This window comes from Rhincodon typus, chromosome 11 (genome assembly GCF_021869965.1).
Source record: "Rhincodon typus isolate 14 chromosome 11, sRhiTyp1.1, whole genome shotgun sequence".
NCBI classification, from domain to species: domain Eukaryota; kingdom Metazoa; phylum Chordata; class Chondrichthyes; order Orectolobiformes; family Rhincodontidae; genus Rhincodon; species Rhincodon typus.
Window position 1 is genome coordinate 38,141,719 of NC_063342.1, and position 22,900 is coordinate 38,164,618.

Here is a 22,900-nt window from a genome sequence, read left to right on the forward strand (position 1 = left end):
TTCCTGCCACCTATCCCCTCCTCCCACCTCAAGCCGCACCTCCATCTCCTACCGACCAACCTCATCCCGCCCCCTTGACCTGTCCGTCCTCCCTGGACTGACCTATCCCCTCCCTAACTCCCCAGCTACACTCACCTTTACTGGCTCCATCCCCGCCTGTTCGACCTGTTTGTTTCCTCTCCACTTATCCTCTCCTCTATCCATCTTCTATCCGCCTCCCACTCTCTCCCTATTTATTTCAGAACCCCCTTCCCCTCCCCCTTTTCTGATGAAGGGTCTAGGCCCGAAACGTCAGCATCTCTGCTCCTATGATGCTGCTTGGCCTGCTGTGTTCATCCAGCCCTGCACCTTGTTGTCTCCATACCTCATCTCATGTTGTTTCACCCAACTCTATAAACCTATCCACTTTCTTTCGCCCTCAAAAGCTTATCTAGCTCCCCTTTTAATGTGGTTATTTCACTTGTCGTAATTACTTTTTATGGGAGTGTATACTATATCCATATCACCCTTCAAGTAACAACATTTCTTCTGAATTTCATATTGTACCTATTTATGACAATCAAACATTTATGGTCTCTCCCCTTGGCCTTACCTGCAATTTCAACCCTATCAGTATTGATCCTATCACTATTAAGTCAGTCCTCAGCCTTCTCTTTTCTATTCTGTCTATTAATTATAACTATAATCTCTCAAATCCATTTCAATTATTGGAATACTTTAATACATTTTGCAAAATCCACATGCCTGATCTTTTATAATTTTTGATAGTCATTTGTTTTGGGGGAGAAAATCTGTACTTTATGTTGCGGTGATGGTACCTTTAACCACTAGATTTCTCTGGATGATTTCAAGTAAATTGACAAATGAGACTAAGTTGCCTGGAAGATTTATTAAGAAGCTAATTGTAGCAGAGAATAAATTGTGCATGTATAGCTTGATTTCAAGCAGGTTTTTAGCTGAAGTTTAGAACAAAATGGCTGCAGAGTAGCTTTTTCAAACAAAATTTAGGTTCTGGCTAAAATAATTTAACCCTCCTGTTAATTGATGGATTCCTAAAAGTGATTTGGCATTCTGTGTTAGCCAGTTGGGAAGACAGTTTTAAATGTGATACTACACAGTTAAAGAAGCTTTCATGTGTTAAGATGCGTCTACACTTAAGACATTGCTGACAACTATGTTGAATGGAGAGTGTACAGCCATGGGATGTTTGAAAGATATGAAGGGAAATATTGCTGAAAGTAAGTCTAAGGTACAAGGTAGCTCAACTCTTATACGTATCTTTGAAACAATAACCAGGTTAATCTTCCAATTTTTGATAAGTATAACTTGAGTATTTTGGGGTTTAAGTGAAATAATTTTAGGAGGAAATTCATGTTTAAAAGCCCACTTTACAACATAAATAACTGTATCCTTTGCAATTTTAATGTTTTTAATGTTACTAAGATAGAATGTAGTTAGTAACGTTCTTGTTCATTGATTTTTGTGCAGTAAAAAAAATTGTTTTAAACCATGAATCTTGTAACTTCATTCTTTGAATAAATACGTGTGTTTTCAGATTCCAGAAACAATTCTAAAGGGTGGTGTTGACCGAGATCGTAACAAAATGGAATCGAGATCTTTGCATTGTATTTTTAAGTATGGACTAATTAAGGTTTGACGTAAGATTTGTATACTTTTGCTTCTGTTCTGGTTGTGTCAGCATTGCAGACTAACACTTATAATCTATCATCATTTATAATGCTGGTTCTAGCTGAACCTGACATGACCTACTGATATGATGGTCCTGCTAAGAAAAAAAAACTATGATTTTGTCCTTGGGAAGAGTGATTGTTGATAAACTGTCTTTGAGGACTGTATGGATGGCTACCTCTGTTTTATTATTGCCAGAGACCACTAGGTGCTTGTTTCTGTCAATTTCACCAATGCATTCCATATTTTACAGAAAGTATGGTCAGTTTACTTTTCTCTCTTCTTGCTACAATGATTCCATTTCCAAATCTCTTACAATTGTGAATGGGTGGTTCAGTGGACGTTCCCGGTTAAGCCAGTCAACAATGGAATACTTCACTAACCGGAAGCCAGGAAAACTTGAAATTGCTAAGGTACAACATTCCTTGAAGATACTGGCCTCTGTGGTGTTATTTTCAATGGCGACGAGAGAAAAACACACTCCTGAAGAAATTTGCTCGCAACAGTTGTCTTTGAGCTGGGGTAAACATTTCTGGCATCATGCCATTATTTCAGAAGCTTGATTTATTCAATCCTGCTGGTAAAGTCTGAGGCCAATATGTGGAAAGAATACGTTATTTTTTCCAGGCAAATGACATTAGGGCAGATGAAAAGCAAAGAGTAATTCTCCTGACAGCTTGTGGACCTGCAGCTTTATCAGTTATCAGGAACCTAACTTTCCCTAAGGCACCAGATACTAAAACCTTTCAATAGTTGACAGATTCAACTAAGGAATATTATGACCCCAAGCCTCCTCTAATACTGAGGTGCTATTGGTTTTACTCAGCATTTTGAGAAACAGGGGAATCCGAATCAGGATTTTTGACTAGGTTAAGATGACTTGCAGAGGAATGTGACTTTTATTTAACCCTTAATGAGATGCTGAGAGACTGTTTAGTATGTGGGTTTAATGATGTAACCATACAAATCAGCCTAGGACCTGAAGCCTAACTGGACTTCAAACAGGCACTACAACTGACTTTATCATTGGAAAATGCAGCAAATGGAGCATATGAGTTGCAGCATATTCAGATGGAAGTGGACACCGTTACTAGTCCGATTGAGCTTGAGGAACACCACTTGAGTGAAGACAATTGCACAGCCTCACTCAGGGCATATCCTGAACAGAGGGACTCTAGGTCAGCTCACAGCAAAGCCCCAAAACAAAGCCAAGCCTCAACCAATTGGTTAAAATTTTCTTCAGGTTCTGGACCACCAAGCCATTGTAGTTGCTGCTGGTATGCATACTTGAGACAGCAAAAGAGTCCCTCTAGACCTAAATTAAGTAACTTATAGGCCAGTATCCAGTTAAGTGCGTACCTGGAAAGTCTACTACATCTGGTTTGGAACAGTTAAATTGCTTAGCAACATCCAAATCAGACACAATCAAAGTAAATGTCTGGTTAAATGATCACCTGGTTCTAATGGATATCGATAATGGTGTGGCCGTTTCAGTGAATGCAGAACCAGTCTTTAACAAAATTCATTCTGGACTTCAGAAAAGCAGCTGGTTCAGTTACCAATTGTAGTAAAAGGCTTGGGCCCAATTTGCTGGGGCAAAACTGGTTGAGGAAGATTCACCTAAATTGGTTCAACATTTTTCAATTAGAAAATGGCTGCTTGAGTGAAGTCTGAATTAAATACCTGAAAGTTTTTCAAGGTCTAGGTCTATCTGAGGAGCCAAAGCCAACTTGCATGTTGACCAGGAAGCAATTCCACGATTCTACAAGGCCCACCCAGTGCCATTTGCCGTATGGGCAAAAGTAGAGACAGAAATCAGAAGGCTCCAAAGCAAAGGAATCATCAAACTAGTTCAGTTTGTGGAATGGGCAGCACCGGTCGTACTGATTATGAAGCCTGATAGGGGTTCATCTTTGTGGGGTTTTAAACAAACGGTAAACTGCTTTTGCAGTTGGAAAAATACCCTAATCCCTCACAAGGGAGGGGCTGTTCTTCACAAAACTGGATGGCAGCCATTTGTACTTGCAATTGCGAAGATGACTCCTAGAAATATGCTACAATTAATACTCATAAGGGTTTTACCAATATACAAGAATACCATTTGGGTTGTTGTCAGCCTGTGCAATTTTTCAGGGGGCAATGGAGAACATTTCACAGGATCTACCCTGGTTGCAATTTATTTAGATGATGTGCTCATAACAGGGAAGGCCAATAAGGAGAACTTAGACAACTTGGACATAGTCCTTAGATGTTTCTCCCAGGCAGGCATACACCTTAATATGGAAAAATGTGTTCCAAGCACCCCAAGTGACCTTGAGCAACAGAATTGACAAAACCAGGTTACACCCATGGGAAAATAACATGAGGGCGATTAAAGGTGCCCCAGGTCCCATGTCTGTACCAGAGCTTTTGTCTTTTTTGGGGTGGGTGAATTATTATTGAAAATTCATACATAGCCTGGCCTCCATCCTGGCACCTTTGGATCAACTCTTAAAAAAGGGTCAGTCTTGGAAATGGTCGCATAGCCAAGCCATGGCTTTCAGTGAAATGAAGAAACAGATATCAAACTCCACGGTGTCGGCACACTATGATCCCAAGCAAGATCTGGTATTGACATGCAATGCCTCCCTGTACAGTATCAGGTTGTAATTAGCTCATAGGTAGCCCAATGGAGAGGAACACCCAATCCAGGACTTTGGCTAATGCAGAGTGTTATTACGCTCAGATAGAGAAGGAAGTTTGGTGGTCATATTTGGAGTCAGGAAGTTCCATCAACACCTTTATGGATGTAATTTTGTAATAACGGACCACAAACCCCTGTTAGGTCTGCTTAAAGAGGACAAGTCAGTGCTGCCCATAACTTCAGGTCGACTTCAGCAGTGGAGTCTAATACTCAATAAGTATACTTACAAGTTCAAACATCATTTTAGGAGGCCAAATAACAAATGCAGATACATTGAGCAGCCTCCTGCTGGCAGATACACAATCGGTGGTACCGCCACTGGAAATGTCCATAATGTTTTTAAATTTTCTGGACAGAATTCCAGTCACAGCTGACAATATCAGACTTTGGGGACGTAGTAAGATCTAATGCTGGTAAAACTGAAACAGCTGGTGATGATGGCAGAACTAAAGGGTCAGAATTGAAGCCTTTTTGGACCCAAGACCAGATCACAATACAGGATGACATATTATTACAGGGAGTAAGAGTGATTGTCCCAAGCTAAAGTACTGTCTGAACTTCACCAGGGTTATCCAGGGGTTTCCAAAATGAAAATGTCAGTGAAAAGTTATGTCTGGTGGGCCAGACTAGATGCAGACACAGCTGCATTGGTGGGGCAGCGCCCAGACAAAAATTACCACCAGCATCTCCCACACATTCATGAGAACGGCAGTGTAAACCCTGGACTTGGTTACATTATGCAGGTCCTTTCACAGGTTCAATGTTCTTAGTCATTGTTATCGCCCAATCAAACTGGTTGAGGTGCATAAAGTTTATTCATCAAACACAGAGACAGTGATAGAAAAACTGCACACATCTTTTGCAATACACAAATCCCGGACATATTGGTCACAGATAACGGGCCATAGTTTACCAGCAGGGACTTATGAGTATTTCATAAAGGTGAATGGTATTCACCATATAAGGACAGGTCCATACCATCCAACGGTTTGGCAGAAACAGCAGTCCAAACTTTAGCCAACAGCTTCACTGAATACCAAACTGTCCCAGTTCCAATTTGATTACAGGACCAACCCTCACGCAACTACAGGGTTAGCTCTCGTAGAGTTGCTAATTGGGAGGAGACTCCACACTAGGTTAAATTTGATCTTTCCAGACCTTGTGGGGTAAAGTGCTTTTGCAGCTGGAATAATACCCTAATCCCTCACAAGGGAGGGGCTGTTCTTCACAAAACTGGATGGCAGCCATGTGTACTTGCAATTGCAGTTAGATGATTCCTAGAAATATGCTACAATTAATACGCATAAGGGTTTTACCAATATACAAGAATACCATTTGGGTTGTTGTCAGCCTGTGCAATTTTTCAGGGGGCAATGGAGAACATTTCACAGGATCTACCCTGGTTGCAATTTATTTAGATGATGTGCTCATAACAGGGAAGGCCAATAAGGAGAACTTAGACAACTTGGACATAGTCCTTAGATGTTTCTCCCAGGCAGGCATACACCTTAGAATGGAAAAATGTGTTCCAAGCACCCCAAGTGACCTTGAGCAACAGAATTGACAAAACCAGGTTACACCCATGGGAAAATAACATGAGGGTGCGTCAGGAACACCAATACCAGACACAAAACTCCACTAAGCAAGAGAGACAGCTTACTTCAGGGAACAAATTTTGATGTACGAACCCCAAAAATGGCCCTGCATGGGTATGAGACATGGTTGAGGTCAGGTCCAGTGACGAATAAAGTTTGGGTTAGTGTGACAGTCCTGAACAAACACAAAGACAACATGAAAGCTGCAAACTCGTCCATGGTGTGGTAGCAAAACGTGCCCAGCTCCTCAACAGCCTTTCCAACTGTTCTGGAACACATGGGTTCTCCCTTCTGATCAATGTTTAAGATACTCAGAATCTTTGCTGCCTCGTGAAGCGAATGAAATTCTTCAACAGATAAGCTACTGTGCTTTACGTACTGCCTGCATCAGAGGCAGAGTTGGAGGAACTTGACCCAGTGCTAAAACACCCCAGGAGGAGCTACGAAAGGCTTATATCCTCAGACTCAGACAGGGAGTGATGCAGTAACTGTAATGAGGTCAGCCAGGTGGACATCACAAAATATGAGTTCCCTGGTTGGGGCTGTCTTTCTGGTCCAATCAGGGAGCCCTGGTTGACAGCTAAGAACAAGAGTGTCAGACATCCTGTTCACTCTAAGAGCTGGCTTAGACAGCTCGATCAGTCTCAAGGCCTTCCCATGTTAAAGAGAGGGTGATGTGATACTGACATCTGTGGAGTTATTTCAGCTAATATCCCAAGATTGATTGAATTTAAACCAAAATATGGGAAGATGCAGCTGTACTGTCTACATGCAACTAATATGCCCAATTTGTAACTTTTCTGCATAAGAAAACACACATTCCAACCTGCCAATTACTGATAATTATGTTGATGAAACAAATCCTCCACTCTACTTCAGCTTATCTGAAACCTCACTTTTCACAATGGTCCATTGAATAAGACTCATTTACTTGGTACAAATCATGAAATTGTATTAATTACTACAGTCAATTAACTGAATTTGCCTCGAAGGTTACCACATGATTGGTGTTATTTGGACCAGTATTTTAAAATAAGACTTTGAGCAACAAATTTTGAACGAACACCAAATTAGCCGGCCTAAACAACCCTTCTAGATTGCAAAAGGCTGCTCTCTCTTATTTCCTTGCTCTTTCACTACATCCTTTTACGTTCTTCCTTTGCAAGTGCACGTGAAAATACTTTTTAAAATTGTGATAGTCTCTGCTACAATGACCACCTGTAATTTAAATAATTGCATGTTTTAATAACCTGTATGAAAAGAATTCTATATATCTTGATATATCTGTTAATCTCGAGTCTCTGAAAACTCAAGTCTTTATGCTCTTTTAGCCTGTAATTCAACATTCTATTCAATTGAAAAGACTAAAGAATGGATGGACAAACATTTTACAGTTGTATCAAAAACAGAATGGCATATTTCTTTACAAATTGAATACTCTGACTTGCACAATACTTCATAGGTGACACTATATAGATCATACTGATCTAATTGGACATTTTAGTAACACTTGATCAGATATAGTCATTTTCAACTCTGCACCACATTAAGAAGATAGAAAATTCCGCTCTTCCACTCATATATATAAATACACATTAAAACACTTAAAAAAACAAGTGGCAGTATAAATACATAATCATTATCATAACTGGGCGAAACTTGAGGTAAAGATTCAGGCAGTTTATGAGAGAGAATAGTGATGAATACATCACTGTGCTTCTTAGACTAATATATCATATGCACATTTTTCTTAAAAATATAAGGAATATGTGCAAATAAGAAAATCCTTTGAATACATAATGATTGCTTCAAAGTATTGCCAGTTTTAAACAGTCAACAATAACAGTAGTAATAGTGCACAACCTGTTGATGTCACTGTAACCTTTTCATTAAAAATAGGTCACAACACTATTAACTCTCCTGTGCATTGGTTGCAACAATTAAATGTGATATTTTCATATCTAGTATATGGGTGGAAGCGTCCTATGCTCTTTTTATTAGAGAGAAGCGATGATGGTGAAGTATCACAAAATGGTACATCAGTCATTCCTTTGCTGCACAGTGTAGGATCCAACATGTTTAAAACCTGCAAATAAAAGAAAAAGAATGAGTAAAGTGCTAAGTCAGCTGTTGGTAGTTCTTATTGAAGCAGTAATGATTATAAAGTAACGCTTAGTTTATTCTAATTGTCAAAGCATAAGGGTACATGAACTTGCAGTTTGCAGTGGTAAATATAAACAAATTATTATCGTAATTTATTTCCAGAAGAAACTATATATTTGGTTCAAAGACTAAATACTTGGTTTAATTAACACTTGAGTAGTTCACTATCTAGCTTGATAATTGTACTAAACTTAACTGATTTATGCTTTTATTATGAATCCATTGTTATACAATTTGCAAGATGTTTTGCCATATGCAAACTCATTGAGATGTTGGTTTTACATTTGTCGACCAATTTTGAACTATATCTTTCACAAGCGGCCTAACAGGTCTTACAACTGATACTAAAGAAAAGGTACTAGATTCAAAATGTCAACTCTGCTTTCTCTGCTGCCAGACCTGCTGAGTTTCTTCAGCAATTTGTACTTTTTTTAAAAAAGAGAATCAGGATAAGTGGGTCATGTTGAAGTTGGCAAACTGTAACTAGTTTAACTAACAGGAAACAGTGTTGGGACATGGAGTATTTACAATCTATATTAATGATTTGGATGAAGGGATCAATTGTATTGTATCATTAGCATATTTTGCTACATAGGTGCTAGAAAGCACATAGTGAGGAGGACAGGTGAGTCTGTACTGAGATATATTAATAGTTAAGTGAGTAGTAAAAAGCTGGCAGTTGGGAGTATTATGTGGGAAAATGTGAGGTTCTCCCTGTTCTTTGGCAGGAAGAACAGAGGAGCAGAATAATATTTATGTGGAGACATTACAGAATTGTCCAGCATAGTGAGATCTGGTTCTCAGTATACATGAATTACAAAAAGACAGCTTGCAGGGAAAGAAGGTAATCAGAAAAACAAATTGAAAGACGGTCTTGATTGAAAGGGGGAGTGGAGTAGACGAGTAGGAAAGAGTCTTGTTTTTTTTTCATTCGTTCACAGGATGAGGGCGTTGCTGACTAGACAGCATTTATTGCCCATCCCTAATTACCCAGAGGACAGTTTAGAGTCAACCACATTGATGTGGGTCTAGAGTCACATGTAGGCCAAACCAGGTAAGGATGGCAGCTTCCTTCCCTAAAAGGGCATTAGTGAACCAGATGGGTTTTTACGACAATTGACAATGGATTCATGGTCATCATTAGATTCTTAATTCCAGACATTTTATTGAATTCAAATTCCACCATCTGCCCTGGTGGGGTTTGAAGCTGGGTCCCTAGGACATTATCTGGGTGTCTGGATTAACAGTCCAGCGATAACACCACTAGGCCATTGCCTCCCCAGTAGTGCTACCATACAGGGCACTGATGAGACTGCACCTGGAGTACTATGTATATTTTTGTCTCTTTACTTAGGAGAGCATTGGAAGCTGTTCAGAAATGATTCATGAAGGTTGATTCCTGGAATTAAGTGGTTGTGTTAAAAAATTATGGATCTCCCACTTAAGACAAAGACAAAAGAATTTTTCTCTTAAGAGGATCATTCATCTTTTGAATTCTCTCCTACAAAGAGCAGTGGAGGCTGGGTGATTATCCAACTCCGCTATTTCGAGATTTGATTGACAAGCTGGGGAGATGGGGTTATGAATGACACACAGGAAAGTGGTGTTAAGATTACTATCAGATCAGCCAAGATCTTCCTAAATGGTATAACAGGCTTAATTCTAATGCTCTTATTTCTCAAAATCTTATAACATGTTACATTCCCTATGCTTATTATCTGACAGAAAAAAAAATCCCAAGTGTTTGAAAATGGCAATATTTTGATTTTCATATCACTATTAATTTAAATAATTAGTTGATTTTATTCCTAAACCTACACCATTTGAAATAGAATTCGATAGTTAGAATGTGGTGCTAAATCCAGTAAGCAGTGAAGTCAGTCTTATTCACATAATTAAGTACTGCACAAAACAGGTATTGAATAGACTGTAAATTAAACATTAATAATTAACATTATTAATATGGTAGGAGGAAACCCAAATGCATTCACCTATTTGTTTGATAAGTGATAGTCAAACAACTCAACTTTAATAATGACTTCTAAAGGGGTAAAATATTGGTCTAATTCCTCAACATACAAATTGAATGACAAATCAGACATGTTGGACCCTAAGGACGGTTGCAGCACAAGAATGTCAATTTACATGATCACTGCTGTATCCATTTCAAAGCTAGTGTTAGCACACAGGAGTAGGCATTTAATGTTGCTCCTCTTGACACTGTTTAAATTAACTGTTGCTAAATTATCAGGATCCGAAATCTTAATGGACATCACAAGATCTGTATTAACATGAACAGTACTGCAATAACTCCTCCCAACCTCCAGTATTTCTCTTCCCTCATCTTCTCGTCCAGCCCCGAACTGTTCTTTCCCTTCCATCCTCCTCACCTATATCCCCATCCTCCTCCATGCCTACCCTCCCCCTTCTTCACCATCTGATCCCTACCCTTCTCCTCCATCCCTCCTCCTGCTCCCCTTCCCCCTCCATTCTCCTTCCTTGTAGAATTGTACAGTACCTTTTCAGCCATCTTTTCAGCAGGTGTGTTGCAGAATTCAACCTGTTGGTCAGTCTTTTGTATATTACTTGTGCTCAGTTTTCCAAGAAGTTGAGAATTAATAGCCTCTGCTAACCTAAGATTGACAGAAGCAAGTTCTACAGTGGTATGTGGTTGTGCATTAGGATAATAAGTTTGTTGTCGGCCCCATTGCAGAGATACCAAGAGCTCCTTGAGGAATCTGTGAAGTATAATGAAAATGAATGATTTCATATCTGGTCCTGCACAGAACTAATCTATACAAGCTGGATGCTTTATTCTAGGTAACAATAATCTTGTCTTTCTGAGCATAATATTTGTAGTGCAATTGTCACTACAAACGTCTGGTCTTCTTGGAAGTGCACCTAATTATTACAAGAGGGTGATTACTGTTACCTTAGTTTACTACCATTTATGGACGCTTCAGAGATCATAAATTAGTTTCAAGTATTTGAAGCCTTCATTACAAATAAATATAGTTGCATTCTAAACAGTTTTTTCCTGGATTAACATTCTTTAGTTAATAATCAGTGTTGAAAGTGGCTGAAGACCAAAAAAGGTCTGTCATTTTTCCGGGTCAAAGAATCATGTAATTGTAGCATTTGTTATGATCTGTAATGAATGCTTCTAGGCCATTTCAACTAGGCAAAAATATTTGACATCAAATGGACAGAATCCTTAGTTTTTGCTTTATTTATCTCCGATTAGATGTTGCACCTGAAGTGACCTTAGCATTTCAACATTTGATATTAGTTGATGTATTACAGGATGAAGACTGTACAAACAATAAAACATGACCTTGTTGGATTATTACATGCAAAGCGAACCAAAGGACAAAGGCAGGACTTCAATGATTACTTTTCAATGAACCCCATTTTAACTTTGCTTCAAAGGCAATACAGGTGGGCAACAATGCCCTAATTCTGTTAACCAATATAGGAACATATTCAAAATTAACATGACTCTACACCCCAGTAAAATCACTACTATATCAGCTTGGTAATCTTCAGGATATAACATTTCCTTATGAAGATGAAAATTAAAATGTATTTTTAAAAGATATTTTGTAAAAATGTGATTTTATACGCTCGTGCATTTCAGTCAATCTCTCCATGTTTCCGAATGACAGAAGACTCAGTGAAGCCCTCTGCTCTCCCTTCATGCACAAACTGTAATCAGCACTTCCTGGTCAACAGTGCCTCCAACCACGCCATATACACACACACACCTAGGACCCCCCCCAAATTCATGCACTCAGTATTCCCAACAGCTTCATCGAATTGCACAGTGACCCCACAAGCACATTCATGACCAAGCTACCGTGACTGAAAACGAGCACCAATTCACCATAACCAGTTAAAACTCACAATTTGCTACCGCCTCCTTAAATAAGATTCTAATGTTGAGCTTTTTTCTCTTTTTGTATGGGACAATTATTGCAACACTTTAAGCCTAATCACGATACAACAGCTCATTACATTTTTAACATTTTCATTCATGGCATATGAAAATCGCTAGCTAGGCATGTACATCACTTGGATATATTCATATGCACGGTTCCAGATCCTCTATATCATTGTCCATGAGCAACTTCTGTAATGTGCATACGCACAGAATAGGTGCAATGCTGTAACAGGAATCGGACCAGGGCAGAAGAAAGAGAACGGATGTGAGGTGTTGGGTGGGGGGGGAGAGAGGGAGAGAGAGAGAGAGAGAGAGAGAGAGAGAGAGAGAGAGAGAGAGGGGGAGAGAGGGGGAGAGAAAAAGAACAGTTGTAGGGAAGGGGGAAAGAGAGAGAACAGATAGAGGCAACAGAGAGAACCCAGGAGCCAGAATGCCCTCTCTCCCTCCCTCCACCTCCATCGTTTTTCTTCCCGGGATCTGATCTTCTACATCTCAATCTTCCATCTCCAACCCTGGTCCCAATTCCTCCCTCTCCTCGTCCTAAGACCCGATATCTCCCATCATCACCTGTCCCACTCAATCACCTCTCCCTGGTCCCGAATTCCTCCCCTCAAGCTGTTTGTATGAGCGTGCATGTGCTGCTGTTAGCAAATACAGTCTGTAGAAAAAGTGTTTTGTGTCTTGTGAAATTTTTTATGCACTGAAGTACTCTTATAATTTATTTTGATGGAATGACTCTTAACTGCCCCATGGGAATTAGGGATGGGCAATAAATGCTGACCTAGCCAGTGACACCCACATTCGGTGAATGAATATAAAAAAAATTATCAACATCCACCCTTTCCCTTCCAGTGCTCAAGTTTAAACATCTCACTCACTTTTGACTGACAAATCAATAAATACTAACGCACAGCGCAGATTCTACTTCACTAACTTTGGGACTTTCCATTTCTAACATATTTTCATTTACATCAACTGGAGCCTCTGTTTCCAAATATAGAGTGGGGAAAAAAAAGACTGCTGCATCAGACTTATGAACTACCACCATGGGCCTGATGAACCTGGAGGAGATGTGATCCACTGCTCCTCCCTTTCCCAGGTCCTCTGGGCACTGGTTTGGCTGCTTGGATGCAATGGTGGCCAAGAGGAAGAGGGGTCATTTTAAACAGAAGTGTGGAATTCTATTTTTCATTTCTTATTTTGGTATAACTTCTTGGCCCAGATTTTATAGGAAGAACACTGGTGAGACAGTCAGTGTTCATCACGGTGAAAAGGGAAAATCAGACAGCAACATCTGGGTTCTGCACACGCACAATGAAAGTTTGGAAGGTAAGAAATTTGTGTTGAGTTGCCCTGTTCTTTGCTGCACTGGTACCTTACTGACAGATAGACATACATGAAAGGCGAGGTACTTACCCAATAGATACCCTCCTGATATGCTATAAAACATTAGGGCCTATCAATTCAGTAAGTGCAAGTGTAAACAGAATGGCTTGATAAGTTACATTGCGACTATTAGTTTAGGACTGGTCTTAATGAAAGTTTGGTGCTGACAGCAGTTTAAATGTTGACAGTGTATTGCTTAATAGATAAAATGTGATATGACTGAACTGGATGGAAACATACTCATGGGATCCAACCATATCCTGACGAAATTGCTCACGCTCACTGAGAAGATCTTGTATTGCACTCTGGGTTTCTCGGACATGACGCTGCAGTGATGTTCTAACGTGCGCTAATTCCTCTGTCATCACTCTACATGGAAAGAAGATTAAAATAAATGAATTCTGGGTAATTACTGTTTAGAATTTTTTTACAAAATGACAAAATGTGTCTACAATTATAAAAATGAGAAGGCATTTAAGAAAGCCATTAACATGGGCCAAGAATCACATTTTACATTATCTATACAGTACATGTTAAAGGAATTTAAACTGCAATATATGTTTTTGGTACAAGATGATATTCTAATCATTTAAATTTCTCTTAGCAACTAAAACCAGGGTACATAAAAGTCTAGGAATAATGAATTTATCTGGTTTAACTATTTGTGTTCTTTTATAATGATTAGATGGAATATGCAGCATAGAACGAAGTCAATCAGCCCACTAGTCCATGCCAGCATTTTTGATCTAATGAAGCCTTCTACGATCCCTCAGCTGGAGAACTGAATCCAGTTCTGGGCATCACACCTTTGGAAGGATGTGCAGGCATTAGAAAGGGTGCAGAATAGATTCACAAGTATCAGTCCAGTGTTGAGGAACTTCAATAATACAGAAAGATTACTCCAGATTATTTTTCTTGCAAGTTGAAAACTTTGATTGAGGCACCAAATGTGGACTGAAGTCAAGGGTTATTGTGGGGAAGCCAGTGGAGAACAAACTGAAAATGGAGTTGAGACCACAACCAGATCAACAATGATCTAACTGAGTGGCGGCACAGGCTTGAAATGCCGAATGGCCTACTTGTGTTCTTAAGTTCTATGATAGAGGCTTATGGCAGGAAATTGGACCTTTAACTGAAAAGGGAAGATTTATATGGGCACAAAGAAAATGCAGAGGATTGACACTAGGTAAATAACAGGACCAGCACAGACGTGACAGGCCAAATGGTTTTCTCCTGTAATCATTCTACCATCTAACTTTATCATTATAGCCCTGTGCTCTGTTCTGTCTAATAATAGTTAATTCTTAAATGTACCTATACAATTCATCTTGACTGCTCCCTGTTGTAGCATGTTTCGCACACAGTAATTGAGTTTCTTCTGAATCCCATTTTAATTTCTGGAGTCTCAGGCTGCACACCCTTGTGGATATTTTTGTGCCACCTTCAGTGCTCCTATTTGTTTCTATATAATATGGCAACCAGAACTATACACAAGTGTGGTCAAGGTTAGCATATTTTTTGTTTTTCAATTCTATCTTTCTAGAAATAAATCAAGTGTTTCATTTATTTTTGCTATGGTCTTATTGTCACAATTTTTATATTACAAGTGTCATCATATCTCTAGGTCCATTTGACTACCATAACCACACCCCCCACCCCGATCCCCACCAATTGGATTATTATTTCCAAGTTATATATTACCTAATTTTCTCACCAAAATGTTAATAAATGCATTTTTCAGTATTGAAACTCATGCGAAATAAAAGCACAATCCTTAAGTTTGTTAATGCCTTCTTAAAATTTGTTGCAATCTTCTATACTCTGACCATTCTCCAACCCCCATCACACCATTTGATATTAGGTGAAATGTTACAAATTATGAATCCCATAGTGGTCCCAAGTACCAATCCTGATGGTACCCCACTTAAACTGTCTATCACACTAAATAATTACTCATTACCCCTTTCTGAAATAATTAACTGGGAATTATTTAACTGGACACCTAGGACTCCATTGGAATTATCACGAGAGACACTCAGTCTTGTGAGCTTAGAACAGTTATTTTTAATTCAGTTTTTAAATGTACGTAAAATTTATTGTACAATTTTACAAGAAGTAATGAAACATTTAAGCAAGTACAAGGGTTTAAGATCAGATTTGCCATGTACACGAAAAAGGCCACCAGTGCAGAATGACAATTAGCATTACCTGTTATCATCACTTCATACCTGAACAAAATACTAATGATAATAGTCCTCCCTATTGTTATGTGTGGAAATGAACATGAAGGAGAGGAATTAGAAAATGTTAGTAGAATATAAGCAAAAAGACATTGTCTAAAATGAAGTCTTTTCATACAAATGACCGTAAAAGTATACAACCTGCTTGCAAGGAACTTGCTGCGCCACACATCGCATTGTATCGTCATCCGTTCCAGCTGCTCAGAGAGCTGAGCTAGGTTTTGATTCAAAGTCTCATTTTCCAGGATTAATTGATTTTTTTCACGTGCCAAACGCTCAAAGTGATACTGAAGGTCATTGCCAACAGAGGCTACAAGTAATTTTTTTAGCTCACGATTTATCTGAAATAGATTAAAAACATTGAGTTGTTAAATATATTGAGTTTTTTATCCACATAAAACCTACCAATTATTGTTAATTCTGCAAAGTTCAGTTCAATTCTACCTGTTCTTTGGGGGATGTGCTTGAAGACTGTTGAAGATTGGCAAGATGGTATAGAAAGGTGCAAGTGGTGAGTGCATTACCTTTCAGACACCATGCCGTTAGCAAGAGTGATGGCAGATGGCCCTCTCACCCTGAGCCAAGTTAAGTCAGTCTCTGCTGACATTTAACCAACAGTGGGAGTGAAGAACAGGCTCAGTTAGGTTAACCCTGGTGACATAGAGTGTACAGACCTGATAGCCTGAGACATGATGCCACCTGACCTCAACAATTCCTTGCTTTCTTGACTGGCCCCCCACTCCATTACCTGGTTGAAAGAGTGCAGATGCATTAATGTGACTATTTCCTCTAGCTGTAGCCCCAGCAATGGCCACATTCTTAATGGCAATGCTAAGCTGCTAGGCATCTGATTGGATCAGCAACCTTAAGAGGCAGGGGTTATCTTTAATAGCAATTAATTGGCTTCCACTGATGTGTTGTGTACCTGGATTCCATTAACCATGGAAGCTTACCTCCTACTTCCACTCTTGGCACCGGGACCTCTGGTGCCAATCAATAAATCCAGCCCCATTTTTTTTCTACAGATTTCAATATAAACACCCATTGTATTAAGAGAAAGGCAACTCTGCTGAAATGATTAGGTGATTTTCTCACTAATGTTTGATGAATGCCACAGAGGTCCTCAGGTTTACTCAAAAATATAATGTTATAAAGTGCTGTAAAGACTTAAATTTTTAAATTGAGTAGAACAAGGTGAAGGAGTGCATAATTGACTGATCTTGCACTCCATGTACAACTTTCTTTTTGCCTGAGACTGATGGATTTTAGTTGTTATATCCAAACAACCTACTGAGATGATGGCCTGCACTATACTAATTTTCTATTAAGCAGGTTATTCAACCCATAACTTTACAGCAGATGATGCAAATGTGATATAAAAACTAAAACTACTGGAAACACTCAGCAGCCCAGTGCACAAGGAGACAACTGTATTTCAGAACAGTGATACAAATACTGAGTTGCTAAGTGCTTTCAGCAATTTGTTTTTATAAAAATCACATCTGCGATCATAATGTATATTTCTCCCTTCTCCCCCTACATATCCAAAGCTCACCACACCAGTTGCTTCTCTCTCATTTTTCACTTCAAAAGGTCTAGCTTGTTTTTTCTCCTCACAGGTAAAGATGATGTTCAGTTTTTTTCCAGCAATTTGTTTTGCAGTACTTTAACTTACAGTTAACAGCCAGATGTGAACACCGGACTAGAACACGGCTTTCAAGGTATGTTTACACCACTTAACAGTTATTGTTATCTCACCTCAGTCTGTATCCGGATTTGGTTAGCCAGCCCCTCTTTATCTTGTAGGAGTTTTCTTTCTGAACTTTGCGATTTTTCAATGGAGACTTTTAGTTCTGTCAGTTCTCTCTTGAGTTCAGCAGCGTTTTCTGGATGACTTGACAACTCACCCTTATGAGAACCTGCGGAGTCATTTAACTTTGTATTCTTTATAGGAATTTCATGAATTAGAGCTGCTTTGGGTACCAGGATTTTTATGGCTTCTACCTCAACAGCTTGGTCAGGCTGAACCTTCCCAAGCTGAAGAACGCCAGGCTTGGTGACAATTTGGGAAGAATTGGAACCTACATTAGCTCGTGGAGTGTGATGACATTTTTTATTTACTACTGTGGCATTCTCGATTGGTTTGGCTGGTTCTTCTGTTTCCATTCCATCTCCAGGTCCACGGATAGGTTGTACTATTTGAACTAAAATGTGAGAAAGGAAAGGCTATGATTACAAAATTAACAAATTTAGCTTTGATGGCTCAATGATATTACTCTAGCTTAGATAATATTGTGGCAACAGTCTATGCAAGAGTTGAAATAGTTGAAACTGTATCGATTTGAAATGCTAAGAATAAAGATAATCATTAGGGCCTAGTATAATTTCAAATTTATATCCAAATAAATACTGACCACTCCAAAGCACAATTATTTCACAGTAGACATCATTCAAGCAAGACCCTCTCTCAGATAATACGATATATTTTAAAAACTGAAAGAATTGCTGATGTTGTGAATCAGGAGCAAAAACAAATGTTGCTGGAAAAGCTCAGCAGGTCTGGCAGCATCTGTGAAGAAAAAATATCGGAGTTAATGTTTTGAGTCTAGTGATCCTTCCTCTTTCTGACTAGACCTAAAACGTTAACTATGATTTTTTTTTCTTCACGATAACTTTTGGAGTTGGTAAGAACACTATTAATATTATTCTTTGAATCACAGTACTCTAATTCACACTTCCTAAATTACACTATTTCAGTTTTTAAGTATCACATAGGTTAACACAGAAGGCTAAGAAATATTTGAAACAAGCAGTTTGAGTTTACAATTGAAAGACACAAGTCATCCATAAAGTGAACAGGAAGAGAATTGTTATTATCTATCCCCACCATAAAGTAACAGAATTGTAACAAACTTAATACAACTCTGTTGAGCAGATATTGCCCAACTCACTTGTTCTCCTTTCACATATCTCCTAGCACTAATCATCCAAACGTTCTGAACATCCTTTTTTTCCTGCCCATATCTTCTAGTCCACCTTCTGTCCCATTCCTCCTCCTCCTTAAACCCTACTCCCACTTTTAAAGATAACTCTGAGCTTCGTACAAATAATAAAAGCATATTATTCGAAAAACATGTTTGGCAGCTCAATGGCTACATTTTACGGGATTGAATTTAGGAAAACTTCTGAGTTGACTTAATTGCTCTATGGAGTAACCAGTTCTAAAAATTGATAAGACTGCACAAAGGATTTTCTGAACTTAGTACAAAAATTATTTCTTTTTGTTTGTAGGTGTTCACGCTTGGTGACCAAAAGAACACTGAAATATGACTGGGACTAAGGGTTTAAAATCAATTGCAGCTGATGCTCCTACATTCTTTTGATCTGGACAACTTGTGACTTTTAAAAGAATAAATTTAATTGCAAACATTTTAATTCATTCTTAAATAAAATACCTTTATTCTCCATCCTGATGACTTATGTCAAAATCCCAACGTGTTGAATTTTAGTTCCGTCACTAATTTTCATCTGGGAAAAAATAATTCAAATTACTCTGCTGAACCTATTGCCAGATCAGTACACACAACAGTTTATTAAGTCATTCTAAGAAGTCTGAAATAACTAACTATGGGGAAAAAATTTTAAAATTGTGTATTACATGATTCATAACTAGTTTTTGTTCATTTAAAATTAAAGACATAGTAAATTACAGCTTTAGTTTCTATTCTTTTCTATCGACTTTATTATGTTATAAATCTTTCATATTTGAATAGATTAGATTATCACAATAATTTATATGCAAATTAATTACATAACACTGACTTAAATCACCTTAAATTTATTGAGTAGATGCGCGTCAAATGTTTGGAATGGAGAAAAATGGAGGAACATTCATTTAATCCTTAAAAAGGATTGGAAGGATTAGTTCAGATACATAAATCTTTTAAGATTGGAAGGTGATTGTAAAGTTTAAAAATGTGAATTGGATCCTTATTTTATAAATTGTTTTACGCAGAACTAAATGCAACATACCTTATTCAAACAATAGTTAAGTCATAATTAGAATATTGTGCCCACACTTGAAAAATCCTACTTTAGAGGGAATGTCAAGGCAATTAGGAAAGAACAGGAATTATGATGATGCCAGTGTTATCAGAGTTATGATTAAATATCACGATCTGAAATGCTGACTTTCTCTCTTCATAGATGTTGCCAGATTTGATGGGAATGCCCAACATTTTCTGCTTTTATTTCAGATTTTCGACCATGATATATAGCAGCAGAATTAGGCCAATTAGCTCATCAAGTCTACTCTGCCATTTAATAATGGCTGACACGTTTCTCAATCCCATTCAACATTTGCTTTAGGTTTATTGTGATATCAGAACTGAAATGTGTACATTTGAGATGAGATTAGAGGAACTGTGATCTTAACACAAAAGTTGAAGATCTAATTTTTCAAAATTTTGAAGCATCTTGACAAAGCAATCAGAGCAGATTCTTCTCTGCTGCGTGCAATTTGATACTTAAAAACCATAAGTTTATCACAAACAAATAAAAGAAGTTAAGGTTTTTGATTAAAAATATTGCATAGAAATGAACGACCTTGGTAAAAATGGTTGTAGATACAGAATTCATAACAGTACCTTTTGAGAGGAAGCAAATAAAGATGTGAAAAATTAAACTGAATAGATAGCTCTTTCAGAGAACTGGGGCAACATAAGGGAATTTAAAAAATGCTTTAATGTATAGTTCCAAAATACTCAGCACTGAAAACCGTTTTACAAAAAGCAGCACAATAGAACTGGAATCTGAAACAGTTACACTGTAATATTAAAAAAAAATACTAATTCTTAAAGAAGACTCAAGTAAAGAGTATCTCAAACAATAAAAAGTCCAGCCATTTACCCCTAGCTTCAACTGTGTAATGGAAATATCATAAGGTCTGCCACCATGACTTTCTCAGGACAACAAATGTGGCTTTGCTAGTGCTATCAAATACTAAAATTAACAAAAAAAAAACATTAAAAAGCTACTGCCACATCTCTCAACTGGTATAATCTACTGTAGAAAGTACCTTGAACTATTCAATCATCATGCAATAAGGGTGGAAGCATTTAGAAAAAAAAATCTCTATAACCATGATTGATAGAAGAATAAGTGAAAATCAACCCAGACGAAACAGCTATAATCAAGGATTTTTATTTAAATATAAGGTATTTAAACATAATGTAAAAGACTTGACAGTGTTCCACAAAATGATCACTTAATTCACATCTGCTCTCTTAAACGTAGCAGGGAACATATTACAAGCAATAAATACAGTACACTAAATTAAACAGGAGTGCTGTTTCAATAAAACTCAATGCATGCTTGAACAGCAGTGTTTTATCTTTTTATTAGATATGACATTTTTTTCAGAGAACAGTTGTTGGCAATGATTCTGTATTACCATCTCATTTTTACTTACACTGTTTTCCCCTTTGTTACTTAATGCTTCCTGCCTTCCACCCTACAAAAGATCCTCTCATTTCCCTCCATTTTCACCCCTCAACCATCCTCTATTTGCTTAAAACTGGCTTCATTTGTATCTTTCCTAGATCTGACATAAAAAAAATCAAACATCAGAAGTGAGCTGTGCTTCTCTTGCCATAGACGCTGCCAGAGCTTAAAACAAATGAGATTCCTGGGGTCTTGACAGGGTAGATGAGAGATTGCTTCCCCTAAAGAGTATAGAACAAGCGAGCATAATCTCAGTGTAAAGTGTTGCCTATTTAAATTGGAGATGGGTAGGAACTTTTTTGGCTCAGAGGCTGGAATTCCTTATGCAGAAGGTTGTCAACGCTGGGTCATTAAGTATGTTCAAGGCTAATAAGACAGATTTCGAATTATAAAGGGATTCAGCGTTATGGGCATAAGGTAAGAAAGTGAAACTGTGGACGATCAGATCAGCCATGATCTCATCAAACAGTGGAGCAAACTCAATACACCGAAGGGCCGACTAATGCTCCTATTTTTTAATGGCCTTATGGAACCTGAGCGTGCCTAGCACGTTTCGTTTTCAACATAGATTTCCAACATTGCATTTGCTTTTGTCTAAATTTATTTCGCTGATTGTGGCCAACTCGAAAGAATTAAAAAAAACTTCAAATAAGAAAGCAGATCCACCAAAGCCTCGAGCCCGAGAGAACAACTAACACGGGGGCAGGAGTGGAATTCTGCACCAGCTTAATTTAGATTTTAGTCAGACACTGTAGCGATTGACACAACTAGATTCAAGCAAGAAACACTCCTAAGAAAAGCGGTTCAAATGTCACTCACCCGGAGTCGCCATTATCTTCCTGCGTGGCAGCTTAAGCCCACCTGACAACACAGGGAGACAGACAACTTCCGGTGACCTTTCACCTCCCAAATAAACCGCTTCGATTTAAAAAAAGAGGTGATTGTGCTGTTGCAGTCCTGTACAATCATAAACTTGAGAAATAAAATGTGTTGCTCTGCTTTCAATTAAAAAGCAAGAAGTTGGATTGACATCCCGTGCCCGCGGGCCGTTGCTATGGGTCATTCAGCCCAACAGAATCAGCGCGCGAGAGAGAAGAGAAGAAGAAGAAGAAGAAGAAGTAGTAGTAGTGAAGAGGTGGTGTTGAGTGAGGGCCAGTGAAGATGGTGAGAGCCGGCTCCTTGTGGATATCCTCAGATAGGGGATGTTTTTCTTTAACGTTCGTCATATAAGATATCATCTAGGTGACCTTTCAGAAATCCGGCAGGTCTTCTGAGCGTTGCGCGGTTGCCCTGGGCTCGTTTTAATTCGTTTACTGTATGCACGTCAAAAACCAAACAAAACTATGTGAATACAATTTTAATGCTCCTTTTTTTTTTAAAAAAAAAACGGATTTGGAGGGAGAATAGCTTTCGATTTACAGCAGCAGCAGTACTGTGGGAATTTACGAAAGGGTATCGACATCCTATTTCCTGTTTTGGAAATGGGATGGCTTATTTTGTTTGTTTTGTTTGCTTTTGCAGTTTATTTTGCTTAACTGTGTCAGGGGAAATGTATTTGTGAATTTCATATTAATTGACATTTTGGGAGCAGTCAACTTCACGGTCGTTAAATGTGCATTTACTTTTAAACACTTGGTAAACTGCAAGGACTTCACAACTGTTAAATTATTTTGAATTATACAACAGCGGAGGCCACTTTCTG

General features: G+C 38.3%; 1 protein-coding gene across 2 annotated transcripts; it reads right to left on the reverse strand.

Moving 5' to 3' along the window:
- Positions 1-5,168: 5,168 nt before the first annotated feature.
- On the reverse strand, positions 5,169-22,094 carry blzf1 (basic leucine zipper nuclear factor 1). Of its 2 annotated transcripts, XM_020531671.2 has the most exons (7): positions 22,018-22,094; positions 19,152-19,224; positions 17,455-17,900; positions 15,838-16,037; positions 13,697-13,825; positions 10,649-10,868; positions 5,169-8,053 (listed from the first exon to the last, which is right to left on the reverse strand). In XM_020531671.2, the coding sequence occupies exons 2-7, from the start codon at positions 19,162-19,164 to the stop codon at positions 7,868-7,870; spliced, it is 1,194 nt and encodes a 397-aa protein (XP_020387260.2). In that variant the 5' UTR covers positions 19,165-19,224; positions 22,018-22,094; the 3' UTR covers positions 5,169-7,867. The 2 variants fall into 2 exon arrangements, with proteins under 2 accessions (XP_020387260.2, XP_048458901.1); XM_048602944.1 differs by lacking the exon at positions 19,152-19,224 and having other exon boundaries at positions 22,018-22,066.
- Between the last annotated feature and the right edge of the window lie 806 nt (positions 22,095-22,900).

Bases quoted from the DNA above. Each gene is read 5' to 3' on its own strand.
- blzf1 (XM_020531671.2), bottom strand. The intron at 16,038-17,454 runs GTGAGATAACAA...AATCTATTTCAG, and splicing joins AAATCCGGATACAGACTGAG to ATAAATCGTGAGCTAAAAAA. The intron at 10,869-13,696 runs GTATGTTTCCAT...TATACTTCACAG, and splicing joins GATATGGTTGGATCCCATGA to ATTCCTCAAGGAGCTCTTGG.